Source organism: Lissotriton helveticus, chromosome 12, assembly GCF_964261635.1.
Source record: "Lissotriton helveticus chromosome 12, aLisHel1.1, whole genome shotgun sequence".
In the NCBI taxonomy this organism is placed as follows: Eukaryota; Metazoa; Chordata; class Amphibia; order Caudata; family Salamandridae; genus Lissotriton; species Lissotriton helveticus.
Window position 1 is genome coordinate 787,640,342 of NC_136073.1, and position 17,667 is coordinate 787,658,008.

Below are 17,667 nucleotides of genomic sequence, written 5' to 3' on the forward strand. Positions count from 1 at the left end.
CCTTTTCCAGCAGGGCCTGTCTCCAGTGCAAGTAGAAAACTATCTTTTTTGCTCATGCCTTAATTATTTATGATTTTCACAGGTTGCAATTGCAGACTCTTGTCTAATGGCAGTATGCCAACCAGTGTTTTTAACTTCTGGTGCAGTTTTTGATATATAACTTCTTGTATTAGCAAATTTTCCTTTAAATACTTTTGAATTATGTAACATGGTCCACAGTTTTTCCTTCGCACTTATAATTTGAGATGGTGAAATTCCTATAGTCGCATTTAGGCAAACACTTGTTCTTCATCCTCCTCTCATGGCCAGATGAAACACTGATGTCTAGAAGTATGTATTATTAATATATGTCAGGGTCACTGTAATATGAGTTTGCGGTAAGGAATATTTTAACATTGTGAATGATTGGTGTAGTATATGTAATATCCATCAGTAATGAAGGATTCAATAAGCTTTGATTTCCGAGTGCACTTCCCTAGTCCTCACCAAAGTTCTTTAACCTACATCCTGAATACAGTCTGCTGTTGCATGTTCCTGGGGACCTCTATTTCTGTTAACTGTGCTATATCAGTTCTAATTTACAATTTCCTCTTTAACATTGTGCAGGTCCTAAACGATGTTCATAAAGCCCACATCTCATACTGCATTTGATCTATATTATCAATCAAAAGCTTCACAATCTTTGGTAGGAGTAAGACAGGCACCATACGTGAACAAACCTGGGTTCAGCCTCAGACCGCCACTAAACAAATCAAGTTTTAAGGTATCATGGCTTACAAGAAAAAATGAAAACTAAAGCAATTCTGAGCAGGATCTTTGGAAGCTGGGTCCCAATGAAAGGCCTACACATTTTGTGGTATTCTAAAAAATGTTCATTGAAAACGCAGGAAAGTAATTTCTCCTAAGCATATGATATGACTGAAAATCCAATGCCGAAGGAATATAGGTATCAACTGAGCCCATGCCACTAAATAGACTGGTCCATACAATCAGAGATGTAAAACTAAATCCAAGCATATGTTGTTCATTTGACAGAGAAATCGGAAAAATAAGAAATTAATGAACGTCCTTCCTCATGACATTGGGCCAGCTGACACCTAAGTAGTAGGAGGACATAGTGTGGAAAGGAATCATGCAGAGCTCTCAGCAGCTACAAAGATGAATTAGCAGCCAAAATTGAATCTGCAGCAAAATGCGAAGCTAAAAGACGCCAACAGCAACAACATACACTGAAGACAAGGGGGAAACATTTACACATACTTTCATTGTGCAGTGAGTACTGGGGATGAAAAGGAATGTCCCTAAACAATCAAGAAGCAGCAGCTCCTTAAAACCTGCAGTGTCAGTAAATTGCTTATCCTTTTCACTTGTCCGCATTACCTCCAAGCGATCATTGAAATACACAATAGGTTCTAAAGTAACAAGTATTACATCTCCTGACATAAGTACTTCATAAAAAATGAAATATGGATTGGAAATTAATACATTTGTCCCTCATCAAAAAAATGACATTGCTAATATGAAAGAGATACGAGAAACTCAGAAAACCAGTGAGGATTAGAATCAAGGAACGTGGATTTCAATTAAATATTTGTACATGCACGTTCCCATCTGAGATTATAGGTCAAAGCTATTAAGGCTGAAATATATTACATCACTACTGCCTGACAATAGATTATATACGCAACTCTCTGCGACCATTAATGTTTACTCACAGAGAGGCTTCACACAGCCGGAAGAAATGTGCAACAATAAACGAATAAGCACATTTATTTAAGGCCTAGAACTAAAACTTGTCACTGTTGAAGATAATAAGAGAAATATAGATTTTTTTTAAAACCTGCCTTGGACTGACCAATAGTGTGACACAGTCACTCAGCTTTTTAAGGCTGGCACTTAAATAGCTAGAGGCAAACAGTACATTAATGCTAGACTCTGAATGCATAGCTTGTCTTTAAAATCTCACAGTAGATAAAACAGATATTTGCCTTATTTTGCATCACTTAAAGCATGTAACAGTTTACGTGGTGTTAAATAAGATTACTTTCTGCAAAAGACTTTGCAGTGGTACTGTTACACCAATGGCTTAGGAGTAGTAACTTCCTAGCAATATACGTGCTTGGTGGACACTAAAAGGACTGAAGATTTTAACTCAAGAGGTCAAGGATGGTCCTGCCACTGTTCGAGGAAAGATATAGTGGAAGAATATATATATATATATATATATATATATATATATATATATATATATATATATATATCTCGATCAACGAATGAACCTTTGCTATCGCAAATCCAATAACGAACTCAGGAGTCAAAAAGTAAAGTTTTTTAATTTCATCGCCATTGCATTACTGACAAACGCGTTTCAGCCATGACGGACATCCTTTGTCAATGTCCGACCAAGGCTGTCATGGCTGAAACGTGGTTGTCAGCAAAAAAAAAAATATTATATAGTATATACATATATTATACCCCAATTAGTTGCTGACATTTAAAATGCAATGTTTATAGACAGCAACACCAACTCAATAAACAAATAAGATGCCCTCACTAGGATAGTGAGTAGCAAGACCCACATAAGCAGAAAAATGGAGACAATCACAAGATACAGAAAAGTTACAAATGGGTTAGAATACATGGATAGAGTGGTTACAGATATACAAATGAAAATAACAAAAAGTGAGCAGGGCGACAGAAGGAGCAAATAGAGAAGCATCAGAAATGGGAGCAGTGACACAGAGGCTCAAAGCAAATGGCAGTTCTGACAAAAGCAAGCAGAAAGCAGCAGCTGAATATGCAGACATATCAGGGATAATTTAGGTTTTTGGACAACAGTACACAGTGTCATACCTGCTGGGACAAAGCACTTGCTTGCTGGGCGGTAAGCTGCATATCAAAGTAAGGGTCATCAAAGAGACTGCTGAGCAAAGAAGCCTGCGGCAGAGATTGGAAAAGACAGAGGAGTAAAACAAATAACCCCTAACTGACGTGAAATTTCTGACGTTCCACAATAACACTCACGGTCTTTCAAGTTACAACTTACCAAAGGCAATATACCTGGCATTGAAAGTGACGCTCTAACAGTCCATGAGTTGAACATGTCTCCTCTAACCCCTCAACACACCATTTTAAGTCCAATCACTAGAATGGTTCTGTGAATTTCTGTTAACTTTGCACTAGCAAGCTCAAAATAACTTTAGGATACATGGTGTGTGTGTGTGTATATTTTTAAGAGAATGAAGTGATGTGAAATGTTTGCATACTACTTATGCAGACTGAATCGCGTCCAAATGCATTTGTGCATTTAGGTTGAGAACACTGCACACTAAACTCATTGGGAGAAGTGAAGGTTTACTTGGACTGTCTGGCAGGGAGCATTTAACCAGTTTGGACAAGAGAAAATGGGCTTAAAATCTATTAATTCTGTAATGGCTGGCAAACAAAAGCCAAATTGGCGGTCATTATTAAAAACAATGACAAAAAACAGCTCTAACTGAATATGTAGACCAATCAAGACTATAAATCAGAATTCAATGGTCGATCAAAGAAAATTGTTAGAATAACAATAATGATAATAGAAATTGTAATGATACTGATAACGATACAAATAGTATGGATACTATGTATGGTTACATCTTCAACTGGGCCAGAAGTACCAACTGAACCCAGGTGGCAATCAGACTTAGCAATCTGAGTAACTATAATGTATTGACAGATAAACTGTGGCAAAATGGGCCCAGACATTTTGCACTGGTACCATCCCAAATGTGTGCTTTGGAGGAGCTTTTCTGTTTCAAAGGCAAACCACGCTGGAGGAGAAGAGGCAGAACTCTGCCAGATTTCAGCACTTTCTTGGGTCGAGACCCTCATTAACCAGTCAATCAGAAACGATAGTGTGGATCTCCTGCTGAAATAAGGCGCCAACCAGCCCAAGAAAAATCTTGGTGAACACATGGGGGGACAAGCTTATCCTGAAGGGGTGGGGGTGCAGGTTGTACTGGTAAGTGGGTACATGTTTCCTTTACCAGAATCCTCAAGAAATTCCACAATGAAGAAAAGACTAGGACAGACATTTAAGCAGCCTGTTTGCAGATAGAACAGAGTCAATTTGTTCTCTGGAGAACTGAGAGAACGCGGCCCAAGAACCTTTTGTGGAGGAAGATACAGAAGTAGTGGTGGTAGCCTAAGAATGTGCGGATATCAGTCTTTAATTTCTTCTAATTCGAAAATAACCTAGAGTAATACCTATGTTACTCTTTCCTAGAGTACAATCACCATGTTGCAACAATCAGCAGTTGCTACACCTATGCTCGACCCTGTAGAATAGAAGTGAGGAAGGGAAGGAAGACCTGTGATCTATCATGACTGGTTGCATCAAATAGGAATTATGGCATGTCATATTAAACTTTACTAAGATACTCCATTCTTGGCAGGGCCAAGATTCTATACAATGTAGAAAAGGTTGTGGGGGCGGTGGAGAAGTTCTTTGAAGATGAATGCTGTTATTGTGATCTTGGCTATTTCTGTGGATGGTGAAACCACACTGTAACAGTCAAGATCTGTCATTAAGAAAAATAAGTCTGACAGAGACGACTCAAAGTTGCTAGTGGAGGGTTTAGCAGGAGTCCCAGATTTATACTGATGGGCGCTCCTCAGTGAAGGGAAGGCCTAGTTCTATCACCAGAGCCTCTTGAGAGGTATGGAGATTTCTGCTAGGCCTGGTACAAAATCTAAGCAGAGGTATGAACTGTCCCCAGTGTCTGAATACTTGACTATTGCAACATCACAGAATTATCTGAGGATCTCTTGATCTGACCCACCTGTGGTAGAAGCAGGAGAGTTAAGAGTTACAGTATGGCATGCAGGATTAATGGGTGACCTCTGTCCATTAGCAGCTGCAACCAGACAATAAAGCATTTCCACTGGAAAAGGATGAAAGGTGATCAGGAACCACAGAGTGCAATCCTGTGAGCATGAATCCCACATCAACATCTTGTAAAGGTTCACATCAGTAAATCTCTCATGAGGTGAACCTTGGTCAAAGCCAGCCTTGTACGGACCAGTATTTCTTAGTATTGACGTCAATATGTGTCAGAGTACCCATCTGATTATCTTTAGAAGCATATTGGTGTCAATCTGTGGTATTCCAGCTGAAGCAACTTGTGGTGAATCGGCGGGCCTCGACCCCCTTTGCTCTTGGTAGGGGGACACGCCAGGGTTGTCCTTGTGGTGGGACATCGAGGTGAGGTGTTGGTATTCCTACTAGCATTTTCTTGACAAACTAGTATTCTTGTATTGTTAAAAGAACAGACCACTCATGAAATCTTAAAGGTCACTACTACTTCCTTACTTCTCATTCCTGAATACTATGATGTAGAGCACATCACGAAAATGAACAGCTAATGAGGAATACCTAAGTGGTTAAGGCACATGCGTGGTAAAGGCATGCATTGTACAAAATGTGTAGTAAAGGCACGCGCTATAAGTTGTACATCCCAACTGCACAGGAAAGGCTTTGGCATGAGTGGATTTGTTGAATCTGGTCAACAGCATAACAAAATCATAACAGCAGGAATGTAGTTTAGGGAGTCCTGTCCCAAGATGGCGTGGCAGAAATACACCAAAGCAAAGAATGCAAACCTGTAAAGTCAGGCTCAAGAGGCAGAGCCTGGGAAATGCATGGGCCTGGCCAGCAAAACTGTAGCTCATCATTGCAAGGTCCGTTTCTGTGCGGCTTGAGTCTGGATGAAAGTGGCACCGCAAACACTAATAAATATAAGTTTGATAACTTAAAATGGAGTACAGTCTGTGTGGAAGAGGTCTTAGTAAAGTCTTTTGGGAATTTTTTTTTTTTTTTTAAGTGATGGATGAATGTAAAGTGCTAGTATACATAATGTGTTTAGAGGTGCTGCAAGTGTGCTACTTTAGGCCTTCTGAAGTACTACTGCCTTTAAATAACTGTGGCCCTCAAATGTAACCTCATCATTAGCAGAAAGGAAGAAACCAACTAAACTACCTTGTTCTGCAACAATGATCATAAGAAACTCTCACCTAGTTAAAGTTTAGAGTAATACTTACGCTCCCCAGATTAAAGTCTCCAACTGCATTATTATACTGTTGCAATGATGAGTTTTGGTATTGTGGGAAAGGATATTGTCGCAAAGGGTGATGATTCTGGGTTACTGGCTGTTGAGGCTGCACATGGCGGTGCTGCTTTTGCTCTTGGTCTTGCTTGTGCTGATCTTGGTGGTGGTGCCGATGCTGTTGCTCTTGTTGGTGGGGATGCTGTGGCTCTTGCTGGTGATGCAGATGTTGCTGCTCCTGAAGCTGGTGTGGACTGTGTTGGTTTTGTTGCTGATGTTGCTCTTGGGAGTGCAGTTGCCTTTGTTCTTGGTGGTTCAGATGTGTCTGCTCTTGGTTGTGATGTGAATGTTGTTCTTGGTGGTGTGGTTGGTGCTGCTGCTCTTGTTGGGGCCGATGTTGCTGCTGATCGTGTTGCTGTGAATGCTGTTGCTCTTGTTGGTGGAGGTGATTGTGCTGCTCTTGTTGAAGTTGACAATGTTGCTCTTTGTGTTGTTGCTGCCGATGCTGCTGCTCTTGTTGATGGTGTTGATGCTCCTGCCCTGCTTGATGTTGTTGATGTTCTTGGAAGTGGTGTTGCTGTCCATGGTTCTGCTGCTGTCCTTGATGATGATGATGTGTCTGGTGCTGCAATGACGACTGTTGCTGGGACTGCTGAAGTGACTTCTGTGTGCCTAGAGGTTGCTGAGCCTGTAAGAGCAGGTTCTGTTGATTGTAGGGATATGGGGGTAGCCTCTGATCGACTGGCAGCTTGCTGGTATCCAATGGCACACCCTGTAAATATAGAACAAAAATCAGAACAATCACATGAATACCTTGCACTCACAACAAACATGACTAAATTACATATTCACTAAATAGTTCTCCGTCAGCTGTGCAAGAAAGAGTTTATCAACCTTGTCAATAAAATAAAGTAATTGCAAAGGGTCACTCATCCATGAATATAATGGCTACTAATCTGATTGTGAAATCGCAGTTGAAGATCTTTGTCAGTAAAGCCACGATTCTTACTATAGTCAGTGACAAAGGTTCAGTCTACGTCTTCATCGATATGAGAATTATGAAAAGAGGGGAAATTCCTGCGAGGATTTGTTTTGCAAGGCCATAAACGACATGTACAAGTGTACCAACCACTTCATTATGTTTCATGTTTTTCCCTACGCCTTGTGGACAAAGCGCAAATCCCCTCTTTTATACGTAGACATGGGGATCACTGAACAGTTTAGTCTTGAAATATCCTATTCTTGCAGTACATTTTAAAAAGGCAGGCAATCAGCTTCCCACTACCATGAAGCCTCAGTCTAGCTCTTAAAAAAAAAAACAACGCGGCAAGTTCCTATAATAAACTGCTTCAATTTCAACACAGGTGGCAGTCTTCGCTGAATTCTACACTCACAGTACAGAAAACCTGAGCTCTAATCAGGCACATCATGCACCAGGTCAGGTTACATTGCTATGCAGATGTTACTAATATGGGGGACTGAAGGAGAAGGATCTGGGCCTACTGCGTGTGAAGAAGTGGGCACAATGTGCTCTCTTCAACATTTAAATGTGAGTGAGCATAGTCTGCTCAGCAAAGTGGAAACGTGCAGGCAGCTGAGGGCAGGCCAGAGTAGGAGAGAAAGCTAGAAACAGACAAAGAGTTTAAGTATGAGACGGGAAGCGATAGTGAGAGCAAGACTCACAAAGGGACCCAGAATATTTTTAAATACAAACAAATACAAAAACACACATTTCAGATTTAATTAATGACCTGCAGCCAACAAGTGCAATGCCACCTGGATGCAACCACATAATCCCTGTGCACATTCAGATTGTATGTTCCCTACATCTGCTTGTGTCGAGGAGTCTTCAAAGCACTGTACCTTTTGCTGATTGAACAAGGCAAAGTACTATGTCCAGAGTTCTTCACACAATGTTTGAAACCAATGCTCTCCAATATCAACAACCATATATTTTTTCATTTAAGTTCCCACGCAGATTTGCAGTTCACAAAATTGAAATTCTATCAAATAGCTAATTTTCCTAATGTAATAGGACATGTGGACCAGGCACATATACTTATATGTCCACCATCTGCTACTGAGCGCCTATACAGAAACAGAAAGCTTCCGCACCTTAATATTCAAGTGGTCTGCAATTAGAGTGTAATAAAAATGGACAATGTTAATCATTGAACTGGGAGTACTCCTGATGCTTTCGTATTTAGTCTTGCACAAGGAGACATGGGAGATGGGTGTTTACTGCTTTTCTAAAACACATGTTACCTCTTAATTCACAAGCACCACTCTACCTAATAAAATCATGTTTATGCATATGCCACTTCTCCTTGGATGATAAATCCAGATCTTCAATCGTGGTCTGCAACGGAAAGGTGCAATAAGACTGCCCACAAATAAAAGAGGACTGTAACTGAATGGACATTTGGCATTTTGAAGGGCAGATTCAAAAGACTTTATATTACTTTGGAGTATACACCAGAACCTGCTTATAAAAATATTGCTGTGTGTGCAATTCTGCATAAATTACTGATGAGGCAGCGTTTACCAGGAGAAATGATTGAGGAAGAACCTGATTGGGATGAGGATCCCGCAATCACCACACATACAACCGCTAACTCCTGTTAGGCCATGGGAAGAGACTGAAGAACAGAAATCACAAATTATATTTAATGTAATGCCTTTATTGACTAACATAAATCTGCACACTTGCCCATAAGTTTGATTTTGTTATTTTGTTTCCCGTTACTTCCTAGGTATTTTACTTTTTTGAAAATGTTAATAGAACACTACGTAAATGAAATTTTGACATGGTTCTATTTCTTTTTACACATATTGTAAGTAGACTTTTTGTTACTTACTCTTAACCTGTCTACTGGTTTGTCTTGTATTCTGCACATGGGTTCCCTTCCCCACTTCTGCTTATAAGTATTTAAAGCACATTCCTGACAGAAAGATTGCTGATGCTCCGACTTTCATCACTCTCTGTCTTACTACTGATGTTAAAAATGCATCAACTCTTGATAGATAGCCTAAAACATTACACATTGTAAATTTCTATTGATATTACAATTATGTCTACTTAATTGTGTTTGAAATTTTAAAGATATGCAACACATCTACGTAGTATATGTTACTGAGTGAAGACCATTTTGGAATTGTTACACAACTCTGTGCTCTTCCCAGTTTTAACATAGTTTGGCATAATGCTTGGACTGCATCTGCCAAATCAAAAATATTGATGCCCAATTACTCACAACCAGTATGATTTGTTTTCTGTAAAGCATCAACCTTGTGTGATAAATCACATGTGGGTCTACACTGTTTATTTCTCTACATTTAACATAGCTCCCTCTAGTTGATGAAAATGTTGTGCGACAAGCCCTCCATCTTCCTCACATCTTTGACATCTGTGAGGCCCGTGCTTGGTTTTTTGAGGTTCACATACAGAATGAATGTGCGTTACGGAAACAGTAGCGAAGTAGCAGTAGTAGTAGTAGTAGTGTAGACTCGTTCAGCAGATGTTGATGGTTCAATAATGTCATCCGGTTTCTAGTACTCCAAAATACAAACTGTGAAGGTCTCACTATCCGAAGTTGTTGGGGAACTCAATTGTTGTTCCTGTAGTATTATCATGTGCATATCAGTGAATGATTCGCAAGAACTCTGCGACGATATCGCAGGATTCTTCCACTCTAAAATTGCGGACATTTACAGCTCCCTCAAATCCTCCAATACCTCATTAGATGCCAACAGTACAACCCCGCACTCCCCCTCCTCTCCCTTACACACGGAGACCACTGATTCTTCTGACTCCCGGCCAAACTTCTCCAGCTTTCCCCATATATCACTTGAGGAACTAAACCACCTTCTGGATGCTACCAAATCTTGCTCTCCTCTTGACCCCGGCCCCCTAAAAATCCTGAAGGTCTGTAAGGAGTCTGTCCTCCCTCCTCTCTTGCAAGTTATGAATATGGCCATTGACGAGGGATCGTTTCCTATTCCTTGGAAGGCGGCAGTTGTAAAGCCCCTTCTAAAGAAACCCTCGCTCAATCCGGAAGTCTTAAAAAACTTCCGACCAATATCTTTGCTCCCAGCCCCTGCAAAGATGCTTGAGGCCCACCTCAACCTTCATCTAACCTCATATCTTGAAACAACTGGTCTTCTTGACATCTCTCAGCATGGATTTCGTGCTGCACACAGCACCGAGTCCGCCCTCACGGTCGTGGCTAATAACATCCGGACCGAGGTGGACAGAGGTCGGACAACTATGCTGGTGCTCCTCGATCTCACGGCAGCTTTTGATACCCTATCCCCTCCTATCCTAGTTGACCGGTTGAAGGGGATAGGGGTGAGGGGAAGGGCCCTCAACCTTCTGTCCTCTTTTCTTTCGCAGAGACAGCAAAGGGTTCAGCTTGGTGGCTTTCTGTCCTCCCTCCAAAAGGTGCAATGTGGGGTTCCTCAGGGCTCTGCCCTGAGTCCCCTGTTATTCAACATCTACGTAACCCCACTTGCCGAGGTAATAAGATCCTTTGGGTATCAAATATTGTCTTATGCAGACGATACCCAAATTATCATCTCCTCTACTTCACCGACCACTGAGGCCGCTCTCAAATTTCGAACCTGTATGGAAGCGGTCTCTAAATGGATGGTGCGCAATTACCTGAAGCTCAACGGTGAGAAGACGGAGGTCCTAGTCTTTGGAGGAAACCCTAATGACATCTGGTCCAAGGACTGGTGGCCTCCCTCTCTAGGAGACTGTCCCCAACCCACCACTTCGGCCAGGAACCTTGGTGTTCTCTTTGATTCGGCCCTCTCCTTTGAACTTCAGGTAAACAGAACGGTATCCACCTGCTGCAATACCATCCGCATGCTTAAAAAGATTGCCCCCTATCTGTCACCTGACGCTCGCAAGCAGTCAACTGTTGCCCTGGTATCTTCCGGGCTTGATTATTGCAACGCATTGTATGGGGGCATAAACAAAAAAGCCCTCCATCGTCTCCAGCTGGTCCAAAACTCTGCTGCCAGGATGGTCCTAAACCTCCCAAAGCTATCATCTGCTACTCAGGCCAGAAAGGACCTCCACTGGCGGCCCATACATTCTAGGATTTCCTTTAAAATTATATGTCTGGCGCACAGAGCCGTGTTCGGCTCTGGCTCCGATGGCATAAAGGCCCTGGTCAGCCCCTATTCCCCCAAGAGAACCCTCCGATCATCTTCAAGAAATCTGCTGGCAGTCCCAAGATTTAAAAAAGCGAAATGGGGAGGAAGAGCCTTTTCCACTCTGGCCCCTAAATTGTGGAACAACCTCCCCCCCGAGCTGTCTAACCAACCTTCCCTGATCACGTTTCGGAAGCTTCTGAAGACTTGGCTCTTCTCCCAGGCCTATCACTAAATCTCATTCTGATGTCTGTTTTTCCGTAACTGTAACTGTTTAGTCATAATTTATGTTTTAGTCTGCGCCTTGATGCCCTCGGGCTAAGTCCGCGCATTACAAATAACCATTCATTCATTCATTCATCATGAGTAGCATCAGTCCTAGTGCTGATGCAACAAGAAAAATAGGAGTATTCTACATATGTTAATGTATTATCCAAAATTAAATAAATTATTTTAAACACCGCCAACTAGCCTATTGACCTCAGCTGCAGAAGAAAGCTTTCACCACGCACCCAAGACAGGTTCCACCAGTGCTTCATTGAAGAGGAGTAAGGATTCTAATGTCGGATCTGAGGGATAGTAGCACCTCACTTAGGACACTGGTCTTAACATCCACGAAAACCGACAGTAAATCCAAAACCACTGCTGCTTTCTTGACCACTGAGTGGAAAAAGACAACCTCCAGAGTTGTTGGTCCATTCGGAATCTTGAACTCCATTTTCAGAGAAGTATCAAGGTCACTAGCTGATGCAAACCTGGTTAGCTCATAAGGATTCCATCCATCATCATCAGCTGCATAGAGATTCAGAGGGTCACAGTCTGAACCTAAAAGGTAGTAGATCCACATTCTATACTACTTTTCACCAATCCACCTCTGAGATTCTGTTCTGGATATCTTGATAGGGGGGAGCTCCAAAGATAGAAGAGTCGGCTCTAGTGACTCCGGGCAAAGAGCTGGTGGAGGCGGTGGTGGCACCAGCCACTTTGCTGATGGTGGAATTCCAGAGTTCTACACGCGAGAGAAGGCTGGAGTTGGTGTGCTGCAGCTGAAGTCCCAACTTGGTATGGCACTATAGGCAAAAACATGGGAATGCTGAGAGGTGTTGAAGGTCCCATGGTTAAACCTGTTTGATTTGACACCCTAGCAACGTTTCCAAACATTGTGTGAGGAACATTGCAGGATCCATAACTGGTGGTGGGAAATTCGAAAAGAAAGGCTACATCACTGGTATACCCTCCACTGACAGTATCGGCGCTGATGGAGCCGAAAGAGATATTGGAGTCAGCCTGAGGGTCAATTTTGGTAGTGGAACTGGCTCGGAGCCGGCTGGAACGGGGTCACACAACACCAACGCGACTAACTCCACCTTAGAGGATGAGGATCCTGTGGGAGTCCGGTGTCATTATGTGAATAACCTCGTCCATACTTCTTAGGCTTTCGGTGCTTCTTTTTCTTCACTCCAGTGTGAGAAGTGAGTCAAGTGACAACAACTTTGCCAATCATCGTGTACCCTGGGCATGAAGACTGGCATCACGCTCCCCGATGGCCTTACAATGCATGCTCTGACAGGAGGAACAAGCACTGGAATCAAGGTCAGAACCTAAGCACCACAAACAGATGGTCTGCAGGTCCATGATGGACATTTGTCCCTTGCAGTTCCTACAGGTCTTGAATACTGAACGCTTCCGAGGAGGTATCTACACTGTACTAAGATAAGTTCTTGTGTGAGGTAAAACTCATGACTCTCAGGACAGAGCGAGGTCTGAATTCTCTTTGAAGGTGAGGAAAAGGGATCGGACATTGTTGTGGTGGGTTGGGTGTAATATGGCTTTGTTGATGTCATGTGATGCCATCAAACACATCAATAAGAAGCTAGTGCCCCTAATGATGATGTTAGAGCTTTGACGTTTGTAGAACTAGTCTGGTGTCTGCAATTATCTACAAGTGAAGAATCTGCAGGTAGAAGTATCTGCCAGAATGTGTAAGACCAACACCAAGGACAATTGTTTCACAACAGCAGCATGAGAAAGGAGTTGGGAGGACCACAAGTCTACACAATTAAGCCGACCTGATTCCCAGCCCTTATTCCCCACCTTTTTGCACTCTGTTTGAGGAGAGCTTTGTGGTAGGTATCTCCCAGGAATGAAGTGCTGCAGTGTAAATTTCATCACACAAGTAGGTGTATTTATTTGTACGGGGAACATCTTTGCATTGCTGAAGAATGTATTAATCACAGCACTAGGAAACCTGCAAAAAAGAAAACTGGAAAGTTAAAACATTGTTAGTTAGCTGCAGGGAGCAGCAGAGAAGGTGCCAAAAAAACAAAATGCAAATAGGGCATACACCCCAATGATGGACTCTTGAGGAATACAGAAGGATGGATAATAATCTTAGAGCAAAGACTATTCAAAACACTCCAATGAAAGAACCAAACAGAAATGTTTAGAATAGTGACTCTAAGATCAGCGGCTGCTGAATTCCTAGCAACCAAATAACTGGAAAAACTGTTGCTAGAGATTGTGGCCAATGGCCAACATAAACAATACATTTTGTTCATGCTGCAGAAGCTTATCCAAATGTCGGCATCGAATTATGACAGAAGGTCCTATGTCCATGCGTATCCAGATGACCATCTTATAAGGATGCTTTCAAGGCACCAGTCAGTGAATGTGCATCAAGCTGCAACAGAACTATCAAAGTGTAACAGGGAGCCTAGGCGTGTGGATGGGACTTTCCCTACTAATGAATGGTGGGTTGTTGATTCTACTACCCCTCCCTCTCTTCAACCACACCAGAACAAGTGGAGCATTGACAGGCATCCTCTATGGTCAACAAAAGAGGAAGAAATAGGGGAAGGCTCCATTAACTGGGCGTGTGAGGAGGAAGAGGACACGCCCCCAGCTGACGTGTGATCGGTAGGATTGGCTAAAAGTGAGGAAGACCCGAAGCCGGCGTGTGATGTCACCGGAGAGGAGTTTCTGGCGTGGAGAGGAGTTCGAGCGGCGTTTGGAGGTGAAGAAGGAGAGAACAGGTATCGAGAGGAGTACCAAGTGAGGGAGTTGCTGAGCCAGGAGGCCAACGTCCCCACGACTCGCCAAGCCACGTTCCAGGAGAAGGAGCGTGGCTTCAACAGGTACGGCAGCGGGTGTCAGGCTGGGTTGGGAGGTGGGGAAACTCGTCTCGTTAAAATAGCTCTTGCTTTCAGAGGAAAGAACAGAAAGGAAAAGTCATTTGTAATTCTAATTCTGCATCTTAGAACTACTCATTTAAGCCATTAACATTAGACTACTCATGCCCATTCGCAGGCTCCCAGAACATTTTACACTAGTTAAACCAGATTTTTAAAAGCCGACAATTACGATGAGCGTTTCTATATGCATGAGAAATTAGAGTCAGTCCATTTGAGGCCACATTTACAGATCATGGTTTTGTCTAGTGAAAAATATATACATCCAATATATGTACATTGAAATAACAATAAACTACACACACACACACACACATATATATATATATATATATATACATACACATATATACATAAAAACACACACATATATATATATTTTTCCACTGATAAACAATGGTTAAAGTGACAGATGTTGAAATGACATTTGAACTAATGTTAAAAAAAATTCTGAACGCACCAACATATGCCAGTTATTGTTTAGTGAACTAACTAGATCTTGTGCTCTCTCAGACTGCTTATAACCTCACATATTACATCACCCATGACGTTAAATTATGTCCCTGATGACATCACTGATTATATTTATATAACAGCATTTTTTTTAACAACTTTGTGAAAAGGCTATAAATACCAATAACAGGTACAGAGGCTTCAATGTCTGATCATCAGGCCTGAGTGTCCATTCTGTTACTGTCTTCCAAATGGGACATATCGAAGATACCGGAGCGGCGAAGAATCTGTGACGTTGCTGGGACTGCACGTCGCTCCCGGTGGATGCTACTTTACATAAGTCATGCATGGGCACCATATCAGGCCGAACTTGTGTACTCTATCGTAGATCATTGCTGACAGATTATCCATAAAGCGATACAAAAGGGGATGATGGACGGAGCGTTTGAACAAATCAAACACTCACCCCCAGTCAACTGATCTGGGCTTAATCCATCACCATTCTTTAGTTCACTCAGCCACCCAGTTCAGACATGGCTATATGCAAATCAGTCTGACCCTGTGCCTCATGGGAACAGTCCAGCCCGAACTGCCTAGCCATGTCTTCCCTGGTCCGGAAACAAGCATCCTGGGACCGGTTTCGGATTCATAATCCTCATCAGCCAGGCTATCTTGAATCCAGTGGCCAAGTGAACAAGGGACTCACGTCTGAGCATACCCTGCCACACTTAGGGCGAACAAAGCGATACAAAAGGGGATGATGGACGGAGCGTTTGAACAAATCAAACACTCACCCCCAGTCAACTGATCTGGGCTTAATCCATCACCATTCTTTAGTTCACTCAGCCACCCAGTTCAGACATGGCTATATGCAAATCAGTCTGACCCTGTGCCTCATGGGAACAGTCCAGCCCGAACTGCCTAGCCATGTCTTCCCTGGACCGGAAACAAGCATCCTGGGACCGGTTTCGGATTCATAATCCTCATCAGCCAGGCTATCTTGAATCCAGTGGCCAAGTGAACAAGGGACTCACGTCTGAGCATAGCCTGCCACACTTAGGGCGAACAAAGCGATACAAAAGGGGATGATGGACGGAGCGTTTGAACAAATCAAACACTCACCCCCAGTCAACTGATCTGGGTTTAATCCATCACCATTCTTTAGTTCACTCAGCCACCCCAGTTCAGACATGGCTATATGCAAATCAGTCTGACCCTGTGCCTCATGGGAACAGTCCAGCCCGAACTGCCTAGCCATGTCTTCCCTGGACCGGAAACAAGCATCCTGGGACCGGTTTCGGATTCATAATCCTCATCAGCCAGGCTATCTTGAATCCAGTGGCCAAGTGAACAAGGGACTCACGTCTGAGCATACCCTGCCAAACTTAGGGCGAACAAAGCGATACAAAAGGGGATGATGGACAGAGCGTTTGTACAAATCAAACACTCATCCCCAGTCAACTGATCTGGGTTTAATCCATCACTATTCTTTAGTTCATTTAGCCACCCCAGTTCAGACATGGCTATATGCAAATCAGTCTGACCCTGTGCCTCATGGGAACAGTCCAGCCTGAACTGCCTAGCCATGTCTTCCCTGGACCGGAAACAAGCATCCTGGGACCGGTTTCGGATTCATAATCCTCATCAGCCAGGCTATCTTGAATCCAGTGGCCAAGGGAACAAGGGACTCACGTCTAAGCATACCCTGCCACACTAAGGGCGAACAAAGCGATACAAAAGGGGATGATGGACGGAGCGTTTGAACAAATCAAACACTCACCCCCAGTCAACTGATCTGGGTTTAATCCATCACCATTCTTTAGTTCACTCAGCCACCCCAGTTCAGACATGGCTGTATGCAAATCAGTCTGACCCTGTGCCTCATGGGAACGGATTATCCATGGCGTATATATTGACCATCCCCCACCAGAGGTTGAGCATCTGTGGGCTCTGCAATTTCCACATCTGGACTATGCTAAGACGAGCTGACAACAGAAGGTGGGTCATCAATCCTCCCAATGGGGTGGTCATAGGGTACAGGCCCTGAACACTAGTAACATTGAGGGATCGATCATGTGGGAATGTAATGTTCATGATAGCGCATAGGAGTGAGAGAACAGCTCGCCAGAAAGCTTGGATGTGAGGGCATGACCACCAGGTGTGGAGTAATGTGCCACATTCCTGCATCCATTCCAACATGCATCTGGGCTGCCAAACATCTTGTGTAATCTTGTGGTCATGAGGTACCACCATATGAGCAGTTTGTAAGCATTCTGTTTGTGTTACACATTTGGAGGACTTTGGAGCTATTTGCCAGATGGACTTTGTAATATAATCTGAGATCTATCCCCACTTCCAGGTCCCTTTCCCACTTAACTACGCATGTGTGGGTTTAGCTCCAAGGTGGATTTGTAGAGCCATATGCCAATACGGCGGATATTGTTGGTGAAGAGGGACTCTAGGAGAGACTAGTCCCTGCACAAGTGTCCCTGAAAGTCTCACCACTGCCAACCAATGTAAAGCTTGCGAGTCTAGAAGCATCCCTTCTAGTGAGATGGAAGTGATCGCTCACATCTACCCTGATCCGGAGCTCCCCCATCAGCACAGAACTTCCTCAAGCAAGCGGGGTATCCTTTGCCCCAGAAACGAAACGCTGGATCCATAACTCCAAGGGGGAAAGGGGGGGGGGGGGGCTGGGAGGATTCCAGATTGTTAACCAGTGGGGTGAGTGATAGGGTATAAAGGAAATTTTTTTTTCCTAAGGGGGGGTTGCCAATATTCCA

General features: G+C 43.1%; 1 protein-coding gene across 3 annotated transcripts in view; it reads right to left on the reverse strand.

Annotated features, from left to right (window-relative positions):
* CRTC2 (CREB regulated transcription coactivator 2) overlaps positions 1-17,667 on the reverse strand; it is a 195,622-nt gene that overhangs the window by 35,446 nt on the left and 142,509 nt on the right. For 2 of the 3 annotated variants that reach the window (XM_078668460.1, XM_078668461.1), the window contains 2 exons: positions 6,082-6,858; positions 2,854-2,937 (listed from right to left, as the gene is read on the reverse strand). In XM_078668460.1, coding sequence (XP_078524586.1) covers positions 2,854-2,937; positions 6,082-6,858 — 861 coding nt within the window. The remainder of the gene's footprint in view (positions 1-2,853; positions 2,938-6,081; positions 6,859-17,667) is intronic. The other variant, XM_078668462.1, reaches the window with a different exon arrangement.